Consider the following 11,104-nt stretch of genomic DNA (forward strand, 5'->3'; position numbering starts at 1 on the left):
CCCAGGGGGGATGGTCACGCCGCAATCCCTTCTCCTCCATTCTCCTCTCGGGATCTTGGGCATGCACGCACATGCGCCCGGCGTGAGTTTTAAGCCACCGGGTCTGGGACACGAACCGCCGTCGACTACGTGGGAGTCCAGCGACATAGCCATTACACTAACTGCTGGTTCCCGACACTTACTTTTTTTAAGAGAGATTTTTTTTTTTTTTTTTGGAGAGGTTTTCGCTATAGGGCGTGTGCGCTCACCAGATAGACAGAGACATAGCGACAGAAAGCGAGAAATCACCCCCCAGGGGAGATGGTCACGCCGCAATCCCTTCTCCTCCATTCTCCTCTCAGGATCTTGGGCATGCACGCACACACGCCCGGCATGAGTTTTAAGCCACTGGGTCCGGGACGTGAACCGCGGTTGACTACATGGGTGTCCAGCGACATAGCCATTACGCTCGCTAACTGCTGGTTCCCTTAAAGAGAGAGTTTTTGCTATAGGGTGCATGCACTTGCCAGAGAGAAAATGAGAAATCACACACACACCCTGGGGGTGGGAGGCGGAAGGGCCACCCTGTGGTGGCCCTTCTCCTCCAGTCTCTTGGAATTTGGGGCATGCACGCACACATGTCCAATGTGAGTGTCAAGCTGCCAGGTCTAGGACTTGAACTGAAGTCAGCCAAGTAGGAGTCCAGCGCCTTAACCACTATGTCACTTCTGCTACCTACCCACACACTTCTGACCCTTTCAACCCCACCTGACACTGATTCCTGGGGTCCCTTGAGTTCAGAGAGTGAGGCTATCTATCCCCGTGTTGCTCAGTGACCTACTGGAATTGCCTCCCCTCATCTGTAGTGTAGGGTTCCAGGTCAGGCTGGGCCTGGGGCCTCTTGTGACACTGTCTTCACTGACCTGCATGACAGTGCCTGTCCAGTGTTGTAGGTGTGGGGATTACAGCATGTCTTGTGGTAACTGCTGTGGTAGGTTGGGGGTGGCACACTGTTCCTCTGTCCAGCCTGCAGGTTCGCAGAGGCAGGCTGCCCAGAGATCTCCTGAGGGAGCCCAGGTACCTCCCAGCCCCTTAGGGACCTCCCACTGGGCCACATAGCCAGACCCCAGGCTCCTTCATCTCAGCCCAGCACGAGCTGGCGCGTGGGGCTGCTGTGTTCTGGACCAAGGGCTGTGTCCTGGGCCCGCTCTCCCACTTCTGAAAGCCTGTGAGCCTCCTCTTTTCTTTCTTTTTTTGTATTTTAGAATTATTTTATTTAACTTTATTTTAATTTGACCAGATAGGGATAGAGAGAGAGAGAGAGAATGAAAGTGAGAAAGTTAGCTGCCAGGTCCTGGACGCGAACCACGGTTCGCGTCATTAAGGCCAGCACCCTTAACCACCATGCCACCTGCCGGCCCAAGCCTTCTCTTTTCTAAACCCTTATGTTGCCCTGTGTCCTGGACAGAGGTGACTGCTAGCCAGGTGCTGAGAGCATTCAGGGCAGGGCCTGTCAGATAAGCCCTGGCCTCCCAGGCCAAGAGACAGAGGGTCTGGGAGGGAGAGCTGGAGGACACAGCTGCTTTCCCCGTCGGCATGAATAGGAAGTGAGGGGCTTTTGGGGGAGAACCCAGGACCCTTCCCTCAGCTGCTGGGCCTGCCCTGGGACTGTGACGTCCCACTCTCCTGACACCAGGAATTTGACACCCTGCTGTTGCTGGGGGCTTGCTGGGAATCTGCCCTATCGCTCACTCACTGAGGCCCCTGGCTTGGGGCAAGGCCTGAGCCTTCTCTCTGCTATGCCCTTAGTGCCCAGCCCCAGAGCCAGGGTCACCACGCTGTCCAACCCCATGGCGGCCTCGGCCTCCAGAAGGACCGCACCCCGAGGTACTGTACCTGCCCACTCAGGCCAGGTCTGGCCTGAGCCGTCCTGGGCACTAATGTCTCCCTCCACACCTGACACTAACGACCCCTCTGGACCAGACCAGTGTGCCCAGTCCTCCCCTAGCCCTAGCACTGACCTGCCTGATGCTAATTCTCACCCAGAACTAACAGGCCACCCCTGTGTCCCAGCATACGTGTGTTCTAGCCCCCTCTTCTGGCCCTACGGGGTCCAGCTGACCACCCTTGCCCCACCCTTGGAGCTCGGTCCTCCCCTGAAGGCCAGGCCCGGCCAACCCCAGGTAAGTGGTGCTTCCGTCCCACTTGGACACTCACCTGATCCCTTCTCCACAGGTAAGTGGGGCAGCGTCCGGGCCAGTGGGCGCAGCGGTGGGCTCGGCGCTGACGTGGGCTCCCGGCTAGCAGGCAGAGACGTGCTGGGCCCCCCCCAGGTCAACGGGGCTCCCCCCGACCAGGGCTTCCTGCGGCCCCAGCGTGCAGCCCTCTACATCATTGGGGACAAAGCCCAGCTCAAGGTGACAGGTGGAGGAGGGCAGCAGAGGGGTCAGGAGGGGCTTGGGCCACGCGGGCAGGCCTGGGCTTGGGTGTGTCTCACAGTGCTTGGCTGGTCTCCTCCCAGGGTGTGCGACCAGACCCTCTGCAGCAGTGGGAGCTGGTGCCCATTGAGGTGTTCGAGGCCCGGCAGGTAAAGGCCAGCTTCAAGAAGCTGCTGAAGGCGTGTGTCCCCGGCTGCCCTGCCGATGAGCCTGGCCCAGCCTCCTTCCTGCGCTCGCTGGAGGACTCCGAGTGGCTGGTTCAGGTCTCTGCATTCCCCGTCCCTCTGGATTTGCTTGTCTGATAGCTTGGGAGCCAGGTGGTGGGGTGGAGGTGGCAGCCACCTCCACCTGGAGGTGTGTGACTGGAGGCTAGGCCTAGTGGAAGCCCAGGCAGTGGGAGTGAGGGTGGGCCGGATCAGGGTCTGGGTGTGAGTGCAGCCTGCTGGGCAGAATACCTTGGGGTCAGGACTATCTGCTGCTGCCTTTTGTGGGGCTAGTGGAGGGCTGGGTGTTGAGGGGGTGTTGGTTCATGAATGTGGAAGGTTGGGGAAGGAGCTGCTGGGCCCAAGGATGAGGATGTCTGCTGAATCGGCACCACTCAAACCCGTGGGCCTTGGGGTTGGGGAGCTGTGACAAGGAGGCCGTGGAAGCAGGGCCAGGCACACCCAGAGTGTGGTGCACATGCGGTGGCCACGCAGCAGGGCTGTGCTGTGCCTGTGGATGTGTGCCTCTCCGGGCTCTGGTCAGCAGTGGGGTCAGAGGGCAGCAGGTCCCTGTCCCCGCAGATCCACAAGCTGCTGCAGGTCTCGGTGTTGGTGGTAGAGCTCCTGGACTCAGGCTCTTCTGTCCTGGTGAGCCTGGAGGACGGCTGGGACATCACCACCCAGGTATGCTGCAGGCACGGGCTGGGGGTGGGCCAGGTCCCCATGGCACCTCCCTAACCCACCTGCGGTGCTGGCAGGTGGTGTCTTTAGTGCAGTTACTCTCAGACCCCTTCTACCGCACGCTGGAGGGCTTCCGCCTGCTGGTGGAGAAGGAGTGGCTGTCCTTTGGCCATCGCTTCAGCCACCGTGGGGCCCACACCCTGGCTGGGCAGAGCAGCGGCTACACTCCCGTCTTCCTGCAGTTCTTAGACTGTGTACACCAGGTGGGCAGGTGGTCCTGCAGGTGGGCAGAGGCTGTGTGCTCTGACCCCTGGCCCCTGACCCCTGACCTCCATGACTTGCAGATCCACTTGCAGTTCCCCATGGAGTTTGAGTTTAGTCAGTTCTACCTCAAGTTCCTCGGATACCACCATGTGTCACGCCGTTTCCGGACTTTCCTGCTCGACTCTGACTACGAGCGCATTGAGCTGGGTGTGTGTGGGGGGGCGGGCAGTGGGGAGGGCAATATGGGCAGCTGTGTGGCAAGGCGGCACTGGGGCTCAGCACTGCTCCCGTGCAGGACTGCTGTACGAGGAGAAGGGTGAGCGCAAGGGCCAGCTGGCGTGTAAGTCTGTCTGGGAGTACGTGGACCGGCTAAGCAAGAGGACGCCTGTGTTCTACAACTATGTGTACGCGCCTGAGGACACAGAGGTGAGCTAGGGCCTGGTTTGGGGGTGGAGGCTCCTGCCTGACCAGGTGCTCAACACCAGGCCCGTCCCCAGGTTCTGCGGCCCTACAGCAACGTGTCCAACCTGAAAGTGTGGGACTTCTACACTGAGGAGACGCTGGCCGAGGGCCCACCCTACGACTGGGAACTGGCCCAGGGGCCCCCGGAACCCCCAGAAGAGGAACGCCCTGATGGAAGTGCTCCTCAGAGCAGGCGCCGTGTGGTGTGGCCCTGCTATGACAGTTGTCCCCGGGCCCAGCCTGATGCCATCTCACGCCTGTTGGAGGTACGTGCAGTCCCAAAGCAGGGCCTGGCCTAGCAGCCCCTCCACTTGCACATGTGTGCGTGTCAGCCCAGTTACCCCTGGGGTCAGGTGGTCCAGCCCTCCCCTACCACATGAACAGCCTTGTGGCTTAGAAGGCTGGTATTTCTCTGTGGCCATGTCTCCCTCGGTCTCAAGACAGTCTCTGTTTTGGATACGTGTGCTTCCCTGACCTGGGTTTGAGCAGCTTAGGCAGTACTGTTGGGGTCAGCCCTCCAGGAGAATAGGGTTTCCCCAGTAATTGTCCTACTCAGCCAGACTATCCCTCCAACTAGCAGGAACCACAAAGCTCTTAACTGTGTTCTTGTCCTGGAACGTCAGGGTCGACACTTCAACCTCTCTAAACTGCCATCTTCAGCGAGCGTGTCTGCTTTGTGCAAACCAGGACTAACAGGGCAGAAGCTCCTAGGAGGGAGGAGAGCCCAGTGAGTGGGGTAGTCGTAGGGCTGTTGGCTTGTGTATGTGGTGCTGCCTCCCTGGGAAGTGGCCAGGGTTCTGCACAGGCCTGAGCAGGTCAAAGGGCTTGAGCTCACATGCAGACGGCAGGATTTGCATTCACTCCTGGTTGGCCGTGTGGGCTTGGTGCTTGAGCATCTCAGGACTTCTGTTTCCTGAGTGTGGAAGATGGGCATGCCAACTGCTGCCTCACAGGGAGGTGGTGCTGAGGTGTAAAGGAGTGTGTGCTTTGATCACCTAGCATGTGGCCTGACCTTTAAAGGCACCAGTCATCCAGGGCTTAGTGAGAGTGTGGGGTCATGGTTTTGAGGACAAAGGTTAATTAACCACAAGCACAGAGAGCAGAAGAGTCCCTCTTTATTTCTGGTATTCCGTCTTCAAGTTGGCATGGTCTGTCGTTAATGGAGCCACTCAGTGTAGTCTGCTATTTTCAGTACTTTGATTTTTGGTTTGTGTCATTATGTTTTAGTTGAGTTTCGTGTAGGTAGTCTGTATTTAGGTTGTCTTTTTATTCAGTCTGATAGTTTTCCCTTACTGGAATTTTTCATTCATTTACATGTAATTATTTGCTTGGGTTTGAATCTGACATCTTGCTGTTTGGTATGTCCCATTTTATTTTTCACTTCTTCTATGTCTTTTATAAAATAATGAGTATGTTTTCATACGTTGTTATCTACTTTCTTAAGTTTTTTAGCTATACTTCTTTGTTTTATTTTTGTATGTGTGTGGTTGCCATGGAATACAGTCACAATCTATCTTCAGTTTTAGAGGATGCTAAAGAAAGTTTGTGGAAAAATTAAAGTACGGGTTAATTTTGGTTCAGAAAATTTGAAGGGCCAGTAGGTGGTCCTATGAACTCTTAATATTTCTTGTGAGTTTGCCAGTTGCAAATTACCTAAGCTTTTGTTTATCTAAAGAAGTCTTCATTATGCCTTTATTTATTTATTTTAGTTTCCTATAGGGCATGTACACTTGCCTGGGGGGTGGAGGGGAGAGAAAGAAAGTGAGAAAGAGAGAGAGAGAGAAACCACCTCTCTGGGGGGATGGACATATCACAGTCCCTTCTCCCCCATTCTCTTCTTGGGATTTTGGACATGCACACACATGTGCCTGGCGTGATTTTTAAGCCACTGGGTTCACAACTTGAACCAGGATTGGCCATGTGGGAATCCAGCACCTTAACCACCACACCACCTGCTGCCCTATTTATTTATTTTAAAATAATCATTTATTTAATTTCATTTATTACTACTATTTTTTATTTTTAAAAGAAATATCTTTTATGGGACCAGCAGTTAGCGTAATGGTTATGTTGCTGGACTCCCATGTAGTTGACTGCTGTTTGAGTCCTGGACCCGGTGACTTAAACTCACGCCGGGCACATGTGCATGCGTGCCCAAGATCACAAGAGGAAAATGGAGGAGAAGGAACTGCGGCATGGCCATCCCCCTGGGGAGTGAATTCTCCCTTCCTGTCTCTCTTTCTGGTGAGCGCATGTGCCCTAGAGCAAAAACTTCTCCAAAAAAAAAGTTATCTTTTATTTAATTTGATTTATTATTATTTTTTAATTTAACCAGAGAGACAGTGAGTCATCTCTCGATCCTTGTATTCTTTCATCCCATCAGGATTTTGGCCACATGTGCGCACACACTGTGTTTTTTAAGCGCCTGCAGATGGGATTCAAACCATGGTCGGCCATGTGGGATCTAGTTCCCAATGTACAGTGCATAGCCACTGTGCAGTAGAGCCAGCCTATGCCTTATGTTTTAAAGGATGTTTTCTCTAGATAAAGAATTCTGGGTTGATTGTTTCTCACATTCAGCTGTTTAAATAATATACTGTTTTCTTGCTTGCATTGCTTCTAACTAAAGTTGGTGCTCCTCCTAATTTTTTAAAACTGTATATAATATGACCTTATTTTTTTTTACCTTTAAGATATTTTCTTCATCTTTGGTGTCAGTAATTTGACCATCACGTGTTTTTTTTGTGTGTGTTCATCCTGTTTGGGGATCCTTAAGCTTCTAAGTCTGCAGAATGATAATTTCATCAAATTTAGTGCAGTTTTTTTTTTTTTCTTTTTTTGAGAGGTTTTTGCTATAGGGTGCATGCACTCGCCAGACAGACAGAGAGAGACATAGAGACAGAAAGCGAGAAATCATCCCCCAGGGGGGATGGTCACGCCGCAATCCCTTCTCCTCTATTCTCCTCTCGGGATCTTGGGCATGCACACACACGCGCCCGGCATGAGTTTTAAGCCACTGGGTCCGGGATGTGAACCGTGGTCGACTATGTGGGAGTCCAGCGACATAGCCATTACGCTAACTGCTGGTTCCCAAATTTAGTGCAGTTTAAACAATTGTTTCTTCAGATTTTCTTTTCTGCACATGCTCTCCCTTTGTCCCATAGGTTACTGAGGCCTTTTTTTTTTTTTTTTTTTTTTTTTTTTTTTGAGAGAGAGAGATTTTTGTTATAGGGTGTGTGCACTCGCCAGAAAGACAGAGACAGAGAGAAAGCAAGAAAATCACCTCTCAGGGGGGATGGCCACACCACAATCCCCCCTCCTCCATTCTCCTCTCAGGATTTTGCGCACGCACGCACACGCGCCTGGTGTGTTTAAACCCCCGGGTCCAGGGCTCAAACATCTGTCACCTACGTAGGAGTCCAGTGACATAGCCATTATGCCAACTGAGGGTCCCATTGAGGCTTTTTTTTCTGTCATTCTCTCAATTGTTCATTTTATTTATTTATTTAAATAATTACTTAATTTTATTTATTATTGTTATTTTTTAATTTAACTAGAGAAAGAGAAAGTAAGCCATCCGGTCTGGACTTGAACCACAGTCAGCCACATGGAAATCCAGCACCTTAACCTCATCACACCACCCATCAACCCCTCGTTTGTTCATTTTAGATGGTTTCCTTGTCCTAGCTTTAAGTCCACTGCTCTTTTCTTTATTGTGTTTAATATGCTTAAGCCCATCCAAAGGATTTTCATTTTGTATACTGTATTTTTTAGTATTGTCTAAAATTTCCTTTTTTTTTTAAGTCAGAGGATGAAGGAGGAGTTATAGTGTACCATGCCCTATTAGGGGTGGGGTAGGGCAGGGGGGCTTTCTTTTTCTCTGGAGAATGCATGTGCTTTCTGGCAATATTGAGTGAGAGAGGAAAAAGCATCCCCCAACAGGCATGGTCACACTGCAGTTTCTTCTCAATTTCTCTGTCCTGGCAGGATTTGGGGCACATAAGCACACATTGCCTGGCATATTTTTCAAGGCTTCAGGGCTAGGATTTGAACCATGGTCAGGCATGTGGGATCTGACTCCCCCAGCCACCAGGCCAGCCCTCCACTGGGTTCTTTTCACTTTAATTTTAAACAGTTTTTTATTTGTTACAGCAATTTTCCATCTGTTCAACTTTATGTTAATTTTTTATTTCAAAGTTTTAAATTTTCCTTTAAAGTTTATTTATTGAGAGAGAAGGAGATTGATACCCTTGACAGGGTCTTGCCACGTTGTGATCATCTCTCCAGCCATCCGGATCATGGGTGTACCAGTATCTTCCAGTCAACCTGGAATGCATACTCAGGGTCTTCCATACTGCCTGCAGCTGCAGTGTACTGCAACAACAGCCACTCTCAAATCTTGACACATGTTTATAGCAGCTTTTTAATTTCTTCTATTTTAATTCTGACACGTTTTAGTTCTGTTTCTTTTTACTCTTTCCATTTTCCTGCCCGTTTGGCTTTGTAACTTTTATTAGTCTGGACATTGTGGCTATTTCATCAAGGCTCATGATTGTGTTGTCTCTCTTGAAAAAGTCTTGGTTTTTGTCTTTGTTTTTCAAGAATTATTTAATAATTCATTATTGTTCAGTTTGACCAGAGAGAGACAGGGAGCAGGAGAATGAGAAAGCAAGCCACTAGGTTTGGGACTTGAACTGCAGTTGGCCATGTGAGACTTCAGCACCTTAACCACCACACCACCTGCCAGCCCCCAAAGTCTTGGGTTTTATTCTTGTAGGTACTTGATGAATTTGTGCCTTAAGCTTTTGAAGTCTTGATCTTTTCAAGGCTTGTTTTAAAGCTCTGTTAGGGCGTCTCTACAGCAACCCTAGAGAAGCTCAAGGGTTAACGTAGCCTTCCTGAGCCTCTGCTGAGGCTCATTTGAAGTTTTCACGTTTTCAGTGAGGTCTCATCATTCTGGCTGTTTGGAATTCTTCCTACATTTTCCAGTATTGTATTTGTCTTTTTTTTTTTTTTTTTTTTTTTTTTAAGAATTACTTTATTTAACTTTATTTATGTGTTTGTTTATTTTAATTTGACCAGAGAGGAACAGAGCAAGTGAAAGGGAGAGAGAGCGAGAGAGAGTGCAGGCAAGTGAGAGAGAGAGAGAGAGAGAAGGAAAGTGAGAAAGCAAGCCACCAGGTCTGGGACTCAGACTGGAGTCTGCTATGTGAGAGTCCAGTGCCCTTAACCACCACGCCACCTGCCAGCCCCCAGCATTGTATATTTGGATTCAGCTAACTTCTTAGTAGCGTCTTTCCACTAGGCCTTGGGACATCTTGCTTTTGCAAATAGCAGCTTGATTTGGCGTATGACTCAAGGATGCCTCTGCAATTTCTAGAGCTCCTTTTGTGGTATTCCCTTCCCTCTTGTAGGCTGCCTCACAGACCTGCCTGCCCGAGTGTCCCCAAACTTCCCACTTCTGCCTCCTCAGCTTAGCAGGACTAGTGTGCTGCTTCAGCTCCACCCTCCTGTGCTCTGTCTAGGCAGAAAACTGGGGCAAAAGTAGGGCTCAGAGTTCCCATGCTGCACTGCTGGTTTTCCAACATCTGAAAACAAGTGCTTCCTGTTCTTGTCCAGTGTCGTAGTTGTGTGTGGAGGGCTAGTCGCAGACAAGTTCTCCTGTCATGGCCGGATGTGGAAGTCTGCCCTGTGTTTCTTTTTTGATGTCAGCTGTCAGTTGTTGTGTTGCTCTTTCAGTGGCATGTCTTTTTTCTTCTGGCTGGTTTTGGAATTTTTCTGTTTTTCTGCCATCTTTCTGCAGCACCCTGGTGTGTGTGTGCATGTTTCACCTGTCCTTTTGGGTCTGTAGTGTTTCTTTATGCCATTTGGTGCCCCTGGCTAGTTTGTGAACATTTTCAATTATTGTCTTTAAATATTGACTTTGCCCATTCAGTCTTCGCCTCTTCCACCCACTCTTGCTGCCTCTGTATTCCAATTAGATGTGAGACCTTTTCATTGTATATCTTTCCTGTATTTTCTATCCTTTTGTTTTCCCACACTCCAGTTGGGATATTTCCTTCTGAATAGCCTTTAATTTTCAAATTTTTCTTCAGGAGCTACAGCGGCTGGAGACAGAGCTGGGCCGACCCCCTGAGCGCTGGAAGGATACCTGGGACCGGGTGAAGGCTATGCAACGCCTTGAAGGCCGGCCTGATGGGCGTGTGAGCAGGGGTTGGGGTGGGGAACCAGTGGGAGACCAGGGTAGGTGTGTTGCTAGGAGGTAGTGGAGGGTGCCCAGCCCTGATGCAGGCCCTATCTCCTGTCTCCAGGGCACTCCCAGCTCCCTACTAATGTCTAGTGTGTCCCATCACCGCCGCTCGCTGGGCGTATACCTGCAGGAGGGGCCTGTGGGCTCTACCCTAAGCCTCAGCCTGGACAGTGACCAGAGCAGTGGTTCGACTGCATCTGGCTCCCGCCAGGCTGCCCGCCGCAGCACCAGCACTTTGTACAGCCAGTTCCAGACAGCCGAGAGTGAGAACAGGTATGAGGGGCATCTACCACTGCTGCACAGACACCTCTGAGCTGGGGTCTGGGTGCTCAGATGCCTTTGAGGAGCTCTAGTCGCTTCTTAGAGTAAGAGGATCCCTGCGGAAGGCCACAGTGGCCCAGGCCTAAGGCAGTGTTGGAAGGGGCTTGGGGTATGGTCGCCATAACTAGGCTGTGGTGGCTGAGGGAAGAGCAGAGGACAGGGTCTTGGGGCACCTGTGTCTGAGGCATGCTACCTGTGAACCTGGAAGGACCACATGACTGTGGTGACTTCCCCAGATCAACCCTATGTAGGGGACTGCTTTCTCTGAGACGCTGCCCATTGTCTGTTGTATATGGGGGATAGGGGACCCTTCACTGTTTCCTTTCTGGGGATAGTTTTCCTCATGAGTTTGCAGCTCCCAGGCTTCATGGCCTTCTGTCAGTGCTCTGGCCGTGGTCAGTTTTGAGGGACAAGGGCCTTGGTCTTGCTGCTCAGACTGGGACAACAGGTGGGAGCAGCTATTGGCGCCTGGGCTTAGCTGGGCCCTGATGGCTACCCTGCCCGTC

General features: G+C 51.3%; 1 protein-coding gene across 1 annotated transcript in view; it reads left to right on the forward strand.

Moving 5' to 3' along the window:
• The window catches only part of SBF1 (SET binding factor 1), a gene marked incomplete at its 5' end in the record, with an annotated part of 25,040 nt that overhangs the window by 11,352 nt on the left and 2,584 nt on the right, over window positions 1-11,104 (forward strand). Inside the window, 10 exon segments of the mRNA XM_014591250.2 lie at window positions 1,789-1,866; window positions 2,215-2,396; window positions 2,501-2,680; window positions 3,203-3,304; window positions 3,379-3,564; window positions 3,646-3,772; window positions 3,861-3,991; window positions 4,063-4,293; window positions 10,123-10,230; window positions 10,339-10,550. Of these exon segments, the coding sequence (XP_014446736.1) occupies window positions 1,789-1,866; window positions 2,215-2,396; window positions 2,501-2,680; window positions 3,203-3,304; window positions 3,379-3,564; window positions 3,646-3,772; window positions 3,861-3,991; window positions 4,063-4,293; window positions 10,123-10,230; window positions 10,339-10,550 (1,537 nt within the window).

Source organism: Tupaia chinensis, unplaced genomic scaffold, assembly GCF_000334495.1.
Source record: "Tupaia chinensis unplaced genomic scaffold, TupChi_1.0 Scaffold000548_1, whole genome shotgun sequence".
Taxonomy (NCBI): domain Eukaryota; kingdom Metazoa; phylum Chordata; class Mammalia; order Scandentia; family Tupaiidae; genus Tupaia; species Tupaia belangeri.